The sequence below is a fragment of the Triturus cristatus genome, chromosome 2_2, assembly GCF_964204655.1.
Source record: "Triturus cristatus chromosome 2_2, aTriCri1.1, whole genome shotgun sequence".
In the NCBI taxonomy this organism is placed as follows: Eukaryota; Metazoa; Chordata; class Amphibia; order Caudata; family Salamandridae; genus Triturus; species Triturus cristatus.
In genome coordinates, this window is record NC_140582.1 from 651,615,233 (window position 1) to 651,634,641 (window position 19,409).

Below are 19,409 nucleotides of genomic sequence, written 5' to 3' on the forward strand. Positions count from 1 at the left end.
GCAAGGGTCTTGCATGCGGGGGTTACGTGTGTATGACGGGGCGACGGAAGACTTTTACCTATGTGAGACATGGACACGGTGGCGTTGCCCGCCTTGGGTTCGTTGTAGATGACCACAGCGGCGGCGTTCCTGCGGGCGGCGTTTAAGACCTTTTCCTTAAAAGTGCAGCCCCCCACACCCTATGGGAGTGCCCAGTCATAGCGCTTTACTGGAAGGGGGTGTTGCACACGCTCTCCCGGGTGACCAGAGTCCTGACGCTCCCGGAGCCTCGGAGGTGTCTCCTCAATATCTGGGAACAAACGGACCACAAGAGAGTGACACAGCTCTGGGTGACGTTGGGGCTCATGCTGGCAAAACGCAATATAGCCCAGCGATGGGGATCGGGGCAGTCGCCTACCCTGGCGCAATGGATCCAGGACATGGACTATGTAATGGTGGTTGAAAAAACTGTATATCTGCATAGAGGTTGCCCCAAAAAATGGTCCCAGGTGTGGGGTGGGTGGAATGTATACAGAGGGAATATATGTGAACCCCCGCACGATGCCTCAGACTCTGAACTCAGTGACCAAGAATAGCCATCCTTTCGCTAACAGCGGTTGGGGATGGGAACGACTGTATGATGCATATGGAGTGTCTTTGTGTCTCAACTGTGCCTGTACTGAATTGTTGCAATACTTTTGGGCTAATTTCCTGCTAAGCCTGATACGAGATGAGTGGCGTTTTTGTTTGCAAAAACTTAATAAAAATATTCAAAAAAAAAAAAAAGTGCAGCCCCCTCGGGCCACCAGCGCGATCCACGACCCGGCGACGCCCTCCTCTCCCTTGCCGGGGGGATGCGGCCAGGCGGCGGTCCCCGGCACATAGTACTCCGTGTCTGCAGCACAGCCCTCCAGGGCTTCGGGGGGCGCCTCTGGGGCCAGCGCGGCCCTCGGGACCCCCACCAGGCCCTGCACGCTCTCCTTGGGCGAGCTGTCCCCGTAGCGGCCGCTCTCCGTGCTCCCCAGCACCGTCAGGTTACTGACCGGGTCAGTGTAGGCAGTGTTCACCAGCGCCGTGTACCACTCCAGGGAGCGGCCCAGACAGGGCACCGAACAGCCCAGCACGAGCAGCACAGCGGCCAGGGGAGCCCGCACCCCCGCCATGGCCTCGGTGAAGGGCCGGGGCTCGGGGTGAAGAGAGCGGCGAGCCGGGTACCAGGCAGACGATGGTGGGAGGAAACCACTGGGCTGGAACTGTGAGGCACGGGGAGAGCAGTACAGGTCGAAAGGAAGCAGGAGACACAGCCAAGCACCGCAGTAGCCGGGCACCGGCAGCTCAAACTGAAAGCCTGAACAGGAAGCTTCCTGCTGTCAGAACAAACACACAGCGCGCAGGGGGAGGAGATGTGAAGAGGGGGAGGCCGGTGTTCAGGCCTGGAAGCAGGCATGCACGGGCTGAGAGGGAGGGAGGGGGAGCACAGGGGAGGGGAGGAGGAGACATGCAAGGGGGGCCTGAACGTTTTCACTGATAAGTTGAATCGCATCCGATTATCTCTGCAGTGTATTTATGCTATTATTTGCTCCCCATATGTACTGCACCGCCCCGCAGGAAACACCCGCACTCACCATTTGCTCAGCAGATAGTCAGTGGGCCGATTACGATTGGAGTATTCCATTCCGCCGTCCGTGGAGAGAGGTGGCCGCCATTTTTCTGAGCGCTCCGGTCTCCACGCGCACCAACTACAAAGTTAGTTTACAGGCCCCACATTGCTGATAGAGACTGCTGACCAGCATTACACAAGTGCGCCAGGCTTCCGATGTCCATTTTTACATGGATGGCATATTTCCAATGTCGTCTTCAGAGGATGTTTAGCTGATGATGGTTCCGGGCCAGCAGAGCTGCACTAGTGTGCGGCCATTACGCTGCACGCCCTTTAGCTAGCGCCCCCTAATCTTTAATATGAAAGAAATTGTAGAGGTAAGAGTACTGATCTGTTGTCCCAGCGCCGCCGTCTTTCTCTGAGGCGAAGCAGAAATGCCTCGGAGAAAGGCAGCGGCGTTTCCGGATTCGGGGGCGTGTTTTTCTGTTCTCTCCTCTTGCCATTGGCTGGAGGAGATAATTAGAAAAGTTGCAAAAAACACGCCCCGAATCCGAAAAGGACGGGCCTGTTCGGAGTGACAAACCTCTTCTCCAATGGCTGGCCAGCATTCAAGAGGCCAGCCAATGGAGAAGAGGGGAGAAGAGGGGCGGGTTCAAGCCCCTCTTCTCCAAGTCATTATATCTCGCGAGCGAGACTGTGCAAGCGCAGCCTTCGCTAGCCGAGACCTAAAAACTGCCAAAAGCTAGACATATTTGTGTTAAAAAAAAAAAGTCTGGTTAGGCTTACTTCCCCAGGGTTTTAAAGCTGTCCTCATGGGTTTATGCAGCAAAGGGCACCTGTTGCCACCTTACCATTCCATATGTACCTGACCAGGCCTGCTCTATTCCATCTTTACCAATCTATATGTATCTCCCGTCAAAAACATTCATAATTCTTAAAGAAAGAAGTTAGATGGCATCCCTGGCAGGCGCCACCCCCGCACTGATGAAGAAGGTGGGCACATAGCAAGCACCATCTGTGGACCCCTTGTTGAAGGGGGTCAGATGAGTGTGTGTCCTCCTCAAAATACGTATGTTTAGCCTGAAACGAATACTCTACCAACTGTGAGTGTAACACTCCAGCAATAAGCACTGAAAATGAAGCTACCAATATTTATTTTGAAATTCCATTTTCTGTTTTAACTGTTTATAAATGGGAATCTCCTCACAATATTTGGAGAATTTGTCTTGTATAGAAAAGTTTATTAAGGATTTTGGGTATGTTTAGTTCTGGTGATCGCCGCACAGTTATAGGCGTTCCCCGGTTAGCCTACGTTTACTTTGAATATGCATGCTTTTATTGGACTTGGCATGTGCATCGCAAACACAGAGGAGCTGCCGTTTGCGTCATGCTCGCATTATTAGTGTCTTGGAACCTGAGGAAGGCTTGGGTCCTAGCCAACTGGATGGGACCACTAATAGTTATACCAACAAGAATATCCAGTTGCTTTGATTAGAGCTCATTTAATACCTGGCCAGTGGATTCAATTCATAGGCTCGTGTGATATATTTCGATTTCTTTGAAATAATGCCATAAGATTCAATTTTATGTTTCCCTTAATGTTTGACATGATTTGAATGTTATTGAATCTTATGGAATTATTTAAAAAAATGTGAAATAAATCACACGAGCCTATGAATTGAATCCACTGGCCCGGTATTGAATAAGCTCTAATCAAAGCAACTGTATATTCTTGTTTGTGTATAACGCATTATTAGTAAAGTAGTCATTAAGGTATTATGGGCTACCAAATTATGTGCTAAATGAAAATGCAATATTGTAGTACAATCCTTAACCTTCTGTAAATATCTGTTCTCTCTGTTTGTACCCTAGTATTGCACAACTTCTCATTTAATACGTTCTTAGATCCCAAATTATTAAATGAGTTATTGCACAATCTGAATTAATTATTTTAAAGAAACATAGTTGTTGTCTGTGTCCTTTGCCGCCTCGAATATCATTCACATACCGTGATCAAATTACAAAAGCTATTTATAAATATGTCCTTCTTTTGGATTCTGCCCTTTTTTGTTTCCCTCGGTGTTTGTTGCATTTTTCTCTTTCTCACGTTGTCACACAATGGGTCAGATCATGTAAAGTGAGTACTCAAAGTGCTAATTTAAGGCGTGGTCTCTGCCACAGTTCTGGACTGACTGATGTCTTAACTAGGCGAATAGCTGGAGAAGCTGTATTTTCCACAATAGACAGTGTTAAAGGGTTGTTTTTCACTACAGCTTTTTAAAAAAATGTGTTGCATTTAGCCGGAAATTTAGCTGTATTTGTTGATCCCTCTAAAGTAATTACAGAGCACAGTAGAAAACAACACAGTAGCAAAACACACAACAAAATAATAAAAGAATAAAAACATGAGTGCAGCATAACCACCACAATACAACAATAACACAATATGCAGCACAAAACACACAAGCATAAAAGCCAACACCATGCTTCAAATAAACATTCTGTATCATATAAAGTAAAATACATTGTAACCCTTTGTCTAGCATCTCTTCTCCAGCACAATAAACAGATTAATATAAACTAGACAAGTCCACAAGTAAATAGATTTCAGTAAACTGGATGTGCCCTCAAACGATTCAAAGAGCACTCAAAACCTGCCCTATCGGTTAACATGTGCGGGGCCTCTGGACATAGATGGCTCAGGAGGGCCAAATTATGTGGCAGGACTAACTGAATTATTTGTGGAGGGATGGCAAATTATAAGCCAAATTAAGCTCTGCATTGTGTGAATAAAGGAAACTTATAAATCACATGCTACTATATTTTTAGTTCTCTAGTGGAGACAGCTTTAGGTGTCTTGTCAGCCAGGGACTTTCAATCCTCCCTAAACATTAGTCTGTTCAAGTGTGTAGGAAGTTGGCTCGGTATATACTATACCAAAAATCGGTATAGTGTGAACAGAGTCCAGGGAGACCCCAAAGGTATGGCAGAGGTTAAAGTAGATAATACCTTACTCTTAATATAGTTGTAGCTGGGCTGAGCAGTTAGGCTTATCAGAGGGGGGTGTGAACGCATTTGGTGCACATACTCATCCAAAGTAAAACCACACACTCAAAGACTGACTCTAGGTCAATGTTTGTAGAAAATTATTACTTTAGTTACTTTTATTTCTAAGAACCAAGTTGAACTCAGCTACAAGTAAGTGCTTTTATGCAATACATTAAAATTACTGCCAATAGATTTGTATACTATCAATCAATACTTTGCATGTGCAAAAAAGGCTTTATAGTCTTGGAAATGCTTTCATGCTTGTCAATCAGAAACCGCAACACTGGGTACACTGGTTAAGCAGCATTGGTGTGACCGGTTGCAGGGTTTGCCGAGCCCAAGGCTAATCAATGGAGACTGGGGGCACCTAAAGTGGTGCGGGGTTCAGTATCTACGATACCGGCAATGATGGTCGCTCTCGCGGTCAGCGGAGAGCAATAGAGGTGAATGAGATTCAGTAGACTGCCAACACTGGTGTGGAAATGTACCTTTTTAGGGGTACACTGGTGCAGGATCACCCTTTTGTCCACGGTTTCAGAAACCAACAAAAGAGAGATCAGCACTGGAGTTGGAAATAAATAACAAGTTTATTAATCACTTATGAGTGGCACCACATCCACATAACACTCTCTGGTGCTGCCTGAGGTAGTACACTGGAGTCACAGAACACAGGTCTTTTATATAGGTTTTCTGCAGTGAAAGCATGTGAACAGAAATAGAGAGAACAAGTTTTTGAAATAGTTTTCAGCAAACAAGGGCAGATGAATAACCACTTGGTCAGCAAAGTGGGAGGGGGAGCAGGAGTGCTTATGGCAGCAGTAAATGGTTGACAGTTAACATCTGAGACCAGGTGCTCTAGCAGCTACAAACCCTCAGCACGTACATTGCTTTTAGCTGAGTCAGGAAGTCAACTAAAATAGATAGCACAAGCAGAGTGAAAAGACAAAAGAATTACGAAGGAAACTTAAAATGGACACCAAAGCCAAAATTGCTGTCGCTTATGCCAAGTAAAATATTACACGTTTTCCACACTGGTGCTGTCGTGGTCGCTGTCAGCGGGTCACCGTAGATTGGAGGGAGGCACTACCAACCCAGCAGTTGCTGTCATTGGGATGGAGATGCGCAGGGGATGGAGGTGTTCCACCGAGGTTGGACCATCTCGGAGGGGCCGCGGTCAAGTAGGCTAGGCAGGAGGAGACCAACATGGCCACTTGCAGGAGGGTACAGGCTCTCGGGAACGGGGCTGTGACCACCTTGGGTTGTTTATCCTCTGGGTTGTGGAGGCAATTCAGCTATGGTGCTTTCTTCTGGCAGGGCAGAGTCACATCAACACAAGTGTAGGTTTTCTACCACTGCGGTCTTGTGGTTCCTTATGCAGTGGTGAGTTGCGTCAACACAAGTGTCATTCCTTAACTACTGCGGTCTTTGTACCGACAGCCTCCGGGGACTAACTCCTGTACCACCTCTAGCCCAAAGTGAGGTTTTTGGAGAATGTTTGAAGGCTGGGAGGTCTCCGGGGGTTCTTGGAGGGCTAGCAGGGTTTCTGGAAGGACATCCGGTCCAGTCGTCGAACCAGCTACAGGTGGCAGGGTTCTTATCTGGTTCTTTCTGTAGCGGTTCAGTTCCTGGTCCAGCAGCAGTCTTCTTCTGTCTTCTTCTTTGGTCCGTCAAATCTAAGGAACAAGGTTCAGGGGAGCCCTTAAATACTAAATTTAAGGGTGTTACTGAGGTTGGGGGGGGGGCAGTAGCCAATGGCTACTGTCCCCTAGGGAGTCTACACCCTTTGGGTGCCCCCTCCCTGTGGGGAGAGGGGCACATTCCTGTTCCTATTGGGGCTACTTCTCAAATTCAAGATGTAGAATTTCTAAGAGAGGGGCTCACCTCTGCTCCTGGCGACCCTAGGGGTGCGCAAAGGCTGAGGTGGTCACTCCCACTCTGCTTTATAATTTTCCTGCCTGTCCTGCCTCCAAAAGTGGGGCCTCGACATTGGGGTGGGCATCTCCAGTAGTTGGAGCTGCCCAAATCAGCCCATCACAAGGTGAAAGTCTTCCTTTGATGCTCACCACCAAGTATTACTGTCCTACCAGGGGGAGGTGTGAAGCACCTCCATTCAGAGCAGGCTTTGTTACTGACCTCCAAGAGCACAAAGGCTCTCACCCTATGAGGTCAGAAACCTGTATGGTGGTGGCTGGCAGGCGGGGACCAGTCAGCCAACACACTAGAAGTTGGTTGTTATGCAGGGGGCATCTTTGATGCCCTCTGAGTGCATTTTATAATAAATCCAACACTGGCCTCAGTGTGGGTTTATCATGCTGAGACGTTTGGTAGCAAACTCCTTAGTCTTCAGTAAAGCCAACATGGAGCTGCGGAGTACGTGCTGAGTAACTCCCAGCCCATGTACTCAAAATTGCTTCACTAGACTTACAATGTCTGTGAATGGCACAGACACTGTAGGGGCATATTGCTTGTGCAGCTGTGGTGCCCTTACCTATGGCATAGTGCATCCTGCCTTAGGGCTGTGAGACCTGCTAAAGGGGTGACTTGCCTATTCCACAGGCAGTGTTGTGTAGGCATGGCTCCCAGGAATGGCTGCCATGTCGACTCTTTTAGTTAAGCCACACCACAAAGCCTGCAATGACAGTGTGTATGTGTTTGGTTACAGGTCCTTTAGGGTGGAACAATACATGCTGCAGCCCTAAGGAACACTCTCTGTTCACAAGGACATATATGTGGGCCAGAGGTGTGCCAGTTGTTCTAAATAATGGTACAGTTTAGAGAAAGAACACAGGCACTCAGAACCTGATTGGCAGGGATCTAGTGCCAACTTACAGTGCGGGGAGGGGGGGTTACTGTAACAGAAACCCACTTTTCTACAAAATGTCATTCAGGTTTGCCTCCGCTCCCTCTCACTGTTAAATCCTGAGAATGGGTCAGCCTACTTTATCCATTGGTTGTCTTGCACTGTGAATTATGGCATTTTTCTTGCTCACATCTGCGTGAAAAGAAGTGCACTGCAGTGCCCAGGTTGACATGCCAAGGCTGCTGGGTCGCTTCTTTATTTTTATATTTTGTATCTTTTTACTCATCTATTTTGCCTATGTTTGAAAACAAAATACATTAAAAATGCATGCTTGTCACGGCCAGGCTTATTGGCTTTGCCAACGCTTGTTTCTTGCTGGAGTCAAATGCTCTCCCCTGTCCTTGAATTGCAAGTATTTACACCATGTAGGTGATATGTTCACGTAATATTTAGTACCTGAACATGGCAATCAACACTGAAAGATTAGCAGTTCATTTTTATAGTGTCTGCCTTTGCAGTGCCCACCTTTTTCGCAGCTTTAATAGTAGTTTTGCTCCTGAGTTTTGTACAGTTTGTTTAGTAAAAATCTGCAAGTGATGGTGGAGTACATGGCAAGAGCTGCAAATGCTTACATGAGCAGAAAGTGACGAGGAATCACGTGGTTCTAATGGCCCTGGTTCACAGTTTAATCACAATTAAGTGCAAATACACGTGGGATGGAAATTCGGCCCAGAACGTGCTAACGTTTTCTTTTTGTGTCTATCACAGTTTTAACTCTTCTACTGCTTGCCTTTAAATGAAGTCCTATTCTTCATTGAGCGTATAACGCAGGCTGGAGGTTCAGTTTATGGAGGCAATCTTGAACCCCCCCCAACGATAGGTACAGTAACATTGTTGGCTCAACTTCACTACTTCTGGAGACTTGTGTGCTCTGGATGGAGTCTTTTGGTTATCCCATTCTAGAGAATTAGCATTGCTGGCTCCGGTACACCATTGTGTATATATGGATACATACGATGAATGCCGACAAGTAGCCACTGAGTGGCCTATTACCCCAAGAAAAATCCCCGTACTCACACCTTCTCACGTACTCCCTGTCTCACACCAACACCCACCTTACCTTTCCATTGTCTTCGACTTGCTCTCTCTCTCTCTATTTATTTTCGGAGCCCTGATGAGACTCCAGCTTATCAGCAAAGTTTTTCTCATCTCTGTATCATCAGAAATTTCCTCCACCCTGTTTAGAAGTGCAAACCAGTAATAAATATGGGCTTGGTTTGTAGTTGTTTAAAGTAAGACTACAATGAGTAACTAGATGTCCAGAGCTGGTTGGGGTGAAATACGCTTCAGAGATATGTTAGTGGAGGACGTGCATAGGAAACAGATCTCTGCCTTTTCACTCAAGTTTTATCTCCCTTGATCGCCTGGTTTCTGCTTTCCATCCCCCTCACCCGTCCATCAATAGCTCTGTATCATGGTCCTAGCTTTGCTTGTACTCGCTGCATAGGGAAGCTGCTCTCTGGTAAAGATAACTAAAGATATGTAGTCACCTCTATCCTTCGAAATACCTCTCTTCTAGTCTACTAGGCAGTGTTGTTTGAGCCTCCCTTCTTTCCTGGCTTGAGCCCCGTTCCCTGAGGCTCATCACCAGGGACTCTGGGCCACCGCCAGCCTCTTGTTAGTCTGCTCTATACCAACCAGGTTTAACGAAAGGCTCCTTTCACTTTAACGCCCAACAACTCATGTTAGAGGGCCCCGGTCGAAGTAATGACGGTGGTCTCCCTAGTCAAAGCCTTTCCTTATTTCGGAGGCAAGTGAGATGAACTTTCTAGAAGGCACACAGCAAGAAGTAGCATATATACCACTGTTTCTACTTCGTTGCTTCCGGGTACCGGATGGATACTTGGGCTTTATGGGAAACCAAAGCAGGAAATAGATTTCTTTTGGGTGGCGCCTTGTCAGCTCGCATTTCTCGTTCAGGGCCCCAATTTCCTTTGACAGTGTGTTCCACATTTATTTACTCCCTTCAACGGCTATCTCGGTTCACTCTGGATTGAATCTGTTGTCCTAGAGTGAGGTGATGGTCCTGATAAATCCACCATAGGAGGGGTTCCCTAGGTGTTGTTCTTACAGGCGCCTCATTTCTTCTTACTGAGCGGGCACCACTGTGCATAGCAGTTGTTCCACTCTGTGTTATGGTTGGGCTGGGTTGTGCGCAGTTTACAGAGAAGCAGTTATCATCCATTCTACTTGGCTTTGCACCCCTTTTTGCCTGCATTCATTTGTTGGAGATGACTTTACTTGTGCTTAATGTGGAATCGGCACAGAGAACTAGTTCCATTTGCGGCTACACAACTGAAAGGACAGTATCTCGCCACATTCATGTGGACTTCTGTGCTCAGCAAGTCACAACAGAACCAATCCTTGCCTTTGAAAAGATCCTTCATCAAATAAAAGTCCTATTTGTTCAGAGAACTCACAACTTGAAATCCCCTCCTCACTGAATTATGAGTTATCCATAAGCTACTGTGGTGCCTAAAAAGTCAGAAAGATCCGGGGGTTTCAGGAAAGCATCACCTCAGCTTCCAGCCATGCTTCATATTCAGGACGTAACCTTATATTGGATATTCAGCTTGTCTTTATATTGCCCCCAACACCCCAGCACTTCCAGCCTATCCTACATAACTATCTTGACCCCTGTCTTCCTTCTGGCCACTGTACCACTAGACTTGGGTGAAACTGGGTGTCGCACGTTTTTTACATAAATAAATACAAAATATCTGCTCGCGTACACAACAGTAGATTGCTATGGATATTAAATATTGTAAAACCACAAAGGTGATTCTATTTGACGTTTTTGCATTTTTTGCTTTGAGTGTCTAGTATTACTTCACTCACTGTGCACTATGTTTAAAGTGATACCCCTTGTGTTCCAGGAAGAACCAGCTGCCAAACATCCTGTTCCAAAAGAGGATGGAAACCTTCCACCAGCCAAAAAGAATAGCTTCCAGCCTGTCGTCCCGTGGCCACACGTGGAAGGAATGGAGGTGAACCTTGAAGATATTCGAAGGAAGAATAAGGTAAAGGTTGAGCAAGAGAACCCAGAGGCCAAAGCCAATCAACAGAATATCATGCAGCGCCAGTACCTCACGTTCAAACCCCAAAAGCATGTCTATCGTGATCCAGAATTAACAGTGGGAGTGTTGGGTAACTTGGAACCCAAAGAGCCGGAGCCCCTAGGAGTTGTGGGCGGTCCCGGAGAGGGGGCCAAGAAATTTGTTTTGGGTCCAGAGTACAAGGACGCTGTTCAGAACAGCATCAAAGAGTTTGGTTTTAACATGGTAGCAAGTGATATGATCTCACTGGATCGAACCATCAGTGACCTGCGGCAACCAGAGTAAGTAGACGCATATATTGTTAATATCACGTGTGTCGTTTCATTTTCCAGTATATTATGGTGATTTGGAATTGTAGCAAATGTTCTTGAACTGATCAGTTTGCCTCCTTTGTCTTGTTAAGTCATCCTTTCTGATTAGTTGATTGCTTACTTTTTATTCTCTCCTTAATTAATATTTTCATCAATCTCATTCCATTTGTTTGGTATTTTTTGTACTGAGAGTTTAGCTAATAAAACTGCAAGACTTGATTGTTCATAATAGCAGATTATACAAGCAGAAATAGATCAGGCATCATTCACTGCCGACTACTCCGGTAAGAACACAATGCAGATGTGGCGTGCTTAAATGAACATTTTCTGTTACCTCTAGCTTTGCCAACAATATCCAATTTTTCCGAAACACGTGTTAGTTTAAAGCATGGGATCGATCTGTGATTGACGTAAGTTCCAAAATGAACTTTCCTTCTTTGGGATCAATGGTATTTTCCCATGTGTCAAATGGTCGTGGAATGGTAAAGGGAAGTGTTCGATAAATGGTTATGTAATGACTAAGATGAGACATCGTTGTGAAGAAGTATCTACTCACCTGAATGAAGCCTTATCATTTTCTGCGACTGAGAAGGTTAAGCCTGCCCCGCCCTCCGTCCTGACACTCGGTGCCTTTACTTACCTCTCCGGCCGTCCTGTAGAGCCATTTTCACCACAAAGTAGCCCAGAAGCTAATGGACTTGGACTCCAGTATCTGGTCTTACACCCACGCACTGGTGGTTCGACACAGACCACCCTCTGGCATTGGCAGCACCTGTGTAGGGTTTGGGTAGTGGATCCATTGGATATTGTGGGCATATCTCGGTTTCGTTGCAGGTGCTCAGGGAGATATGCAGGACACTGGTCTGCAGGAGATCGAAATTCCAGGTCCTGTGAGTTGTTTTAGTTTTAAGTCATGGTTATTGAGCTTAATCACTTTTTCAGAACAAAGCACTAGCTGTGTCAATAACCCGTATTACAGCACCTTCCCTTCAAAGAAGAATATTTTTGCCATCATTGCTTTGGTACACCACATATCATTTGTTTTACTAAGAAAGCTTCCCCCACATCCATATCGAAAGAGGGATAATTGGGGACAGGGACCAAGGAAAGAGAGAATCTGAACATCACAACACTTCAAAAATCAAAATACCTACATCAACCGGTCTCCTAAGGCTAGCAAATGAAGCATCAATTTATCCAGCCAATGCACGTAAGTTTCAATGATTATCCAAAAATGCATTTCAAGTCTCTTTTTGTGTTGCCTCTCTGGGTTTCTACTGATCCTCTAAAATGGCTGTGTCCACCTGGGTAAACACCGGCCAGTGACCCCTCAAATTGAACCTTCAGTTTCGCGTGAGGCTGATGTGCGCCTTGTTCTCCTAATCAATCAGCTCATTTTTAATGCTTTGCGGGACTTATGTCCTGTTTTGCGTTCAGCTCCTGTAATAAAAAAATCTATAAATATGCCCCTTCATCTATGCCTCTTTCTGTGACCTGGTGAAACACAGGACCCTTTCACGTTCTGAGGTTGAGCTTAGCTCAGCAATTACCCCTGGATTCAAAACCATTTCTCATGACTTAGTTTCAAGCCTACAGTTCTTGAGAACAACAATCGCTAGAAGGAGTGTTTAGGTGGAGCCTCCCTCTCTAGAAAACTCTGGATTATCAGGGTGATGTGCCACCACCCTGCATAGTACTTCTTACATTCTTACAATTTTCCTGATGTTTCTTCTAGAGACTCAGTCCGACTTTTAAAGTGGGTGCATGTGGGCACTACACACTCATGGATCACTTGGGTGAGTCTTTCCGCCTTCTTCTAGCCCTACCTTCAAGGATTCCCTCTCTTTATTTTCTTCAGGAGACCCTATGTGTATCAGCGTGTATGGATTACATTGAAGGTACTTAACGTAGGCAGGATTTGCAGTTCTCCTACTGAACTGTTGTCACAGAATTCTTTTATCCCGCCATCTGGTTCTACACCCTGGAATTCTCGTCCATAAGTGGCCCCTGGGATAATAAATTCAGCTTTCCTCCTCTAGTCCCAGGTCTTTACTTCTTTGGGAGGCATTGCAGCAGTGAAACTAGGAAGGCACAGGCAGTGTAACAACATTTTGCGGGTTGCAGCTGAAGGCATTCTGGCTGGCTCTGGATTCTACACAATTTGACAGTCATACAGTGGGGTCGTCTCATTAATCCTGCTCCGGCCTGGGAGCCTGTGGTTCCTGTGTGCTTCTCCTCTCTTACCTTCTATGCCACAGGCCCCATTGACAGGCAAAGTAAAACTATGCTGATGTGGTCTTCCAAGCGCACTCTGGGTGGTGTCCGCAATCCCTCTACTGCAGTTGTTACAAGGCAATTTAGGATCCCCACGAGTGCATGCCATCCTGTAGCCCTCACAATTTTTAAGAGTTGGGCCCGGGTGGCGCTTCAAGAAAAGGTGGAGCCAAGTCCTTAGCTTCTCATTGGTCAGATACTTCATTTCCGGACTCCTGGTGGCCTAAATTACTACCATGCACTGGACTGAATGCTGGGAAACTTCTTCTGCCCACCTGTCTGTAACCACTTTCTAGGGGCCCATAAGTCTCAGCGTCGCCGGAGCTCCGTTCAGCAATGCCCATACAGTAGCCTGGCCTTCCCTCCTTTTCCACTTCCAGTGTGTTATTTTAGAAGGGGCATGGCAAGAATGTCTTTGGTTTAGCTGGCATATGACGGCTATAATAAGAGGCATTAAAGTTCTGATTATGAGAGCACGGAATAGCACATTCCCTGAGGCCAGGGGTCTTCTCTGCAGTTTGTGATGTCCATGTTTTTGTGTCTGCATGAGAAATGTTCAGGTTTTCATAAAAATGTTTTTAATTTCGGTGTCGTTGTTTGTGAAGACCTAAGGACATTCATTTGCACCCCTGCATGTGTTTTTCTGTGCTATTTGTTGGTTTTACCTTGTCTTATTTTCTTTGATAGTGAGGAGGGGTGTTATTGAGGAGATAGACGTTCCTTTACTGTTATGAATGTTTTTATTAGGTCTCCATTTTGAGCCCTGTGTGTCATAAAAACTGTTGGGCCTGCGTAATGTTTATTCGGCTTTTTATGATGGGATGTAAAGCAGTATTTCTTTAGAGTGTATTGAATATTTTTCATGCAAGTATTTGTTTTCTTTGTGTATTTTTATGAACTCTTGGTTGAGCCTTTGTTCCAAAGTGGTGGAAGTTTTGTAAAGCTGTTGCTTGTGTGGTAGGAATACTTTTAACGAGTTATTCCAAAGGCCATGGTGTTCTTCTGGTTAGGGGTTAGGCTTAGGTTGTATTTCAACGTTTCATTTCCGTGTCTTTTCTTGAGTGCATCTTGTTGTATTTAAGACCGTTTAATTGGGTGGATGTGGATTATTATAACATTTAATGAACTTGTGTTCATTCCTATCTATGGCAAATCTGTAGAGTAATTCAGTTAGTAAATTGTACAGTATCTTTGCATGTAGCTCTTCATATCTTGTGATGGAAAGCAGTACCAAGCTACGTGATAGGGGGCAAGGTGTGAGAGATAGGCTTGCGAATTATACTTGTATTCTGCTGATGATTATAATTTACTCTACAGGGCCCTGTTAGGCTTCATGGTTTTGGTAATGCTTTCAATCCATTTGCCATGCTGACCGCAGAAACGGGGTCAAGCACTCTGAATGTTTTGTGAAACTGGGTGGACACGCAGACATAGGAGAGAAGGAGATTTACCTGAATGGTCTGCGGTACTGTCATTTTTAGGCAGCACTTGCTGTATTCAGAATGTGGGCTTGAGGACTTCCCCTGTTACTTGTGCTCTTGCGCTCCTCCTGGGCACTATTTCTTTTGTTGACTTTTGTCTTTCCAGCAAACATACACTGCATTTGCGTTTCTTTGTTTCTTGCTCATGAGACGGGCGCCTGTTCCCTGGACTTACCCCTCCCTCCCCCTTGTTTTCTTTTCATCCCGTTTGTTCACCTGATTCTGTAACTGTTCAAACATTGTTTAATTCTATTTGTTTTGAGATTAATTTTATTTTTTTTGTGTTACCAGCCGACCCGAGACTCGAACCCAATTCCCCAGGCTCAAAGTCGGCAGCTCTGATTTATAGGCCACATCTAACTTAAAAACAAACTGCTTCTCTTGGGACAGGCTCTTTGGACTCTCGAGTTCTGAGCAGTGTGTCCTCTCCCTCATGTTGCTCCCCCGCCCCTTTTTCCCTCCTCCCACGCACCACTTCATAAACCATTTCCAGACCCCCCCCCCCCCCATCTCGGGCCTCATTGCACTGTCACCATCTTGTATGTGATATAGGCACTTCCGGGCAGATTTATGTTTAATGGGTCCGGGACTCCCATGTGCTTCTGCTGGAATTGCAGACACCAGGAAAGGCTGCGGCCTCACAGCAGCACGCGGTAGTGCACCCATTAAAAAAAGGAAAATGCATCATGAGGACGCAAAAAAGAAAGAAAACACATGGAAAACTTTACTGTGGGTCTTCACAGCTCAGCGGAGGAGCCGATGCTATAATATTCACCACACTACGGAAACTCAACCCATAATGCTTTGCGGTTTCCCTTTATTCAAAACCCATTTTACCCATAACTCAGCAGGTGGTGGTTCTAGTACGATGGGACCACCACCAAATCATACAGCCCGGCGTGCTTTTCCATTCCAGGTCATCATCACCCTAAGTTTGGGGGGGGGGTTCAAAAATAATTACCTTTCCTACTGTGTGATGAATTTTTGAATTCTCCCTCCCATAAATGGAGCTTTTGCTCTATAGTTGGTAGGATGTGTGTATGTTAACTTTTTTGAAGGCTTACAAGGCCTTAAGGATGTGTAATGCCTTGTTTGTGTGATGATGTTTTCTAGGGCGTTATTGTATCGTTGTGTAAAATTGCATTTTGTATTATGCTGATGAAAAAAGTGAATGCGTTCAGTTTCTGTGGCATGTTTTTCTGCATTTACCAATGCTTTTTCCTCTTGTTGCTTCTCTTATCAGTTTCCCATTGGTAAAATAATGTTTGGAAACTGGTTTTTTTGAAGGTTTTACATCAGGCTTTTCCAACGAGTTGCTCGTGAGCTACAGGTAGCTCTCCAGCTACCTGTCAGTAGCTCTCCAGTGTGCATCCCAGCCTTTTAAATTGATACTCTTTGTCTGTTTAAAGTAACATATGTAGGACAAAATTATATATTCAAAGATGAAAATGTGAAACAAAAAGCAATATATCATAATGTCTATGAGCATGGTGAGAGGACGGGCAAGTTTCTGGCCTGGCTAGACAAAAAAAGAGCAATTATCGAGATGGGTACATCAATTACATGGACCCAATGGGGAAGAAACCACCAATCCTCAACAGATAGCAGAAACATTTGCTACTTATTTTGACTCAGTTTATACATCTACTGCAACAATCTCAGCGCCCGAGGTCCGGGAGTTTCTCTCGACCATCAATGTCCCTTCTTTGTCGTCGGAAGACAGGGACTGTCTTGAAGGAGATCCCACTGATAAAGAAATCCAATTGGCCATTAGGGATATCCGTTCGGGCAAGGCTATGGGACCCAACGGAATCCCAATCAAGTTTTTTAAATCGGCGACCTCCAAATAATCTCCCCATCTATGCCAAATGTTTTTAGAGAGTTATGAGAAAGGGGTTTTGCCAGAGGAGATCCGACTAGCTACAATAGGGGTTATCCACAAACCAGGTAAACCACCTGCCGACTGCAAAGCATATCAACCTATTTCTCTCCTCACTACTGAAGCTAAAATACTCTCAAAATTACTAGCCGATAGACTTCTCCCCCTGCTCACCGAATCAATCAGGCTTTACCGCTCTGAGCCTCCGTCACCTACATGGAGTATTGGGCAGACAGCAGACGATTAGAGAAGATGTGGCCCTGCTGTCTATGGACACCCAAATGGCCTTCGATACCATTGAATGGAATTATTTATTTACGGTTTTAGAAAGAATGGGATTTGGGCCCAATTATATCAATTGCAGAGTTGACTACAAAAAGAACACTGTGGGTTGATGACAGCATCAAAATAATTAAAACATAACTCAACATACTACAAGGCAAATGGTGAAAATCAGGAGATGAAACTGATAAAAACGATATGGCAGAATAGCAGAGCCTACAAAAAAGCATCAGAACCACAAAAAGACACCAGTATTCCACATGCATAACTAAAGGAGACTGCCCTTCTAAAGAACGCTATAAAATTCTAACAGAATTCCACTATCAACAGTGCCTAAATACAGAAAGACTGTGATCACAAGACTGCAGTGACACAATATGCAATTGATTTATCTAAAAAATTACAAAGATTGAAAATTACTTGAAGGAGAACAAGGACAAGTCCACAACAACACATGATCTAACCCCCACAGAAAGATACAGCAATAATCACCAATCTGTGCATACCTTCAATACCCTGTCACAGGAAGATTTTCTAAATATTATCATTGCAGCCGGACCATCTGGATCACCATCAGACCCTGCATCTTCAAACCTCTTTAAAGATATCCTTCACTTAACCTGTGCAGTGAAGGTAACCAGGTGCCTGCTCAACAGGTCCCTGGAACTAGGTTAATTTCCACCTGCTCAAAACTTCCTAAACGATACCTCTCCTCAAAAAGAAACAACTCTCTAACTTTACCAAACATCATGGCATACTGTCAGACCAACAGTCCGGTTTCAGACGAGGCAGAGTCACAGTGTCAGGCATTATATCCATCTGGGATGATCTAAGACTCACAGTGTACAAAAACGAAGTAGCTGCCTTATTATGTCTGGATTTATTAGCTGCATTTGTCACTCTTCACCACCGCATGCTACTGTAATTAATTCATATTATCAGAATCCGTGAAAATGCTGTAAAATGCATTGGTCACAGACAGACAAAGTGTAGTCCTTCTACCCCAGTTCACCTCACCTCCTCACACTCATCACTGTGGTATTCACCAGGGGTCTATCATATCCCTTCTATTATTCAATATCTACCTAACCTCCTTACCAAATCTGATTCAATCATAGAATCTCACCTGCTACAACTATGCAGATGGCACTCAAGTCATTTTAAATATGATAGCCCCGAAGACCTCTACAATTCAAATGTTGATGACTGCCTTGCTATAAACACATGGGTGATGAATAACCATCTCAAGCTCAATACTACAAAGAAAGAGATTGTGACCTGAAGGCAGTGGCAAAACTATCAGCCCACTGCCATATGGCCCAAAGAACTTGAAGCTTCACTAACAACATCAAGAGAAGTTGGAACCCTAGGAGCAACCATGGATTGAGACCCATCCTTGATGCCACATGCTAGCAATGTCTCAAAGAGTGGCTTCTACACAATGAAGACACTACGTCACACCTTCCAATACCTTGCATTCCAACATGAACTGTAAGCCATCCTCATGCTCACACTTTTCAAGCTTGACTATGACGACAACCTATACTTTGGCGCACCCGCATTTATAATACATAAAATACAACTCATCAACAATGCTGCTCCAAGGGTTCTTCTCCGCCTTCACCCAAGGGAACCCATGTCTAGAGTCCTGCATTCGCTTCACTGGCTACCTATAGCTAGAAGGCCAATGTTCAAGGCACTCTTCAGTTCCTACAGATCCTCCCAGTGAAAGGGCCTGCTATGCCTACAAGTTAAATTCAAGCTGTACAAATCAAACAGAATACTGAGCTCCTAGCTTGCACCACTTACCATCATGCCACCTACCCATAAGAAATCCTTAGGGGTCACTCCTTTCTCTATACAAGCCCACAAGCTCTGAAACTCACTACCAGCTAGCATCATAAGTACCCAGGAGCATATATACTGCCTAATACAGTTGAAATATGTCTGTTTCCTATATAACGGTATCACCCACATCACAGCAACAGAACCCCAAAAACAGTTGCACCCTTAATCACAAATCTCAGTCTATAACACAAGAACTGAAAACAACTCAACCAGCAAACTGCTTTTGATATACAGGTAGGCTAAGAAAGGCTGACCTATGGTTCACCGTGGCATTTTATAGTTCTGTACTTCAAAATATAACAGTTATGGGCCACAACAATACTAAAACCATAATATGCGGCAACCAACTGTAGCTTATACATCTTAAATTTACATAACAAATATCTGCTAAAAGGGTTGTCCATCACCAGCACAGTGCAGCCAAAAAACACAACCATCACCAAACAAATAGGCATGGACTAACAGAAGAGACCTGTCACACATTGGTCGACAATTTGTGGGAATTTATTGTAGTCTACCACTGCTGGTGCCAAGTATCTATACAACCTGGCTGCTTCTTTACATCTCAAGAAGACATTTATATATGGATTGCAATAAAAGTGCACATCCCAACAGATCCCTCCTTTTCTTTCTCCCTCCAACCATGCCATCTCAGGACCACAAAATCTCCTATTAAAAAACCTAGTGCAGTAACCAGCTAAGCAGACTATTTTATATAAAACACCATAAAGGGACCTGCAACCAGGTTACTGAAAACCATAAAACTGCACACTGGATCTCACACTTCATCA

The 19,409-nt window shown here is 45.0% G+C and overlaps 1 protein-coding gene across 2 annotated transcripts in view; it reads left to right on the forward strand.

Moving 5' to 3' along the window:
* Positions 1-19,409, forward strand: part of GALNT7 (polypeptide N-acetylgalactosaminyltransferase 7) — a 577,925-nt gene that overhangs the window by 181,244 nt on the left and 377,272 nt on the right. For both annotated transcript variants that reach the window (XM_085641835.1, XM_085641834.1), the window contains exon 2: positions 10,364-10,824. In XM_085641835.1, the coding sequence (XP_085497961.1) occupies positions 10,364-10,824 (461 nt within the window). The remainder of the gene's footprint in view (positions 1-10,363; positions 10,825-19,409) is intronic.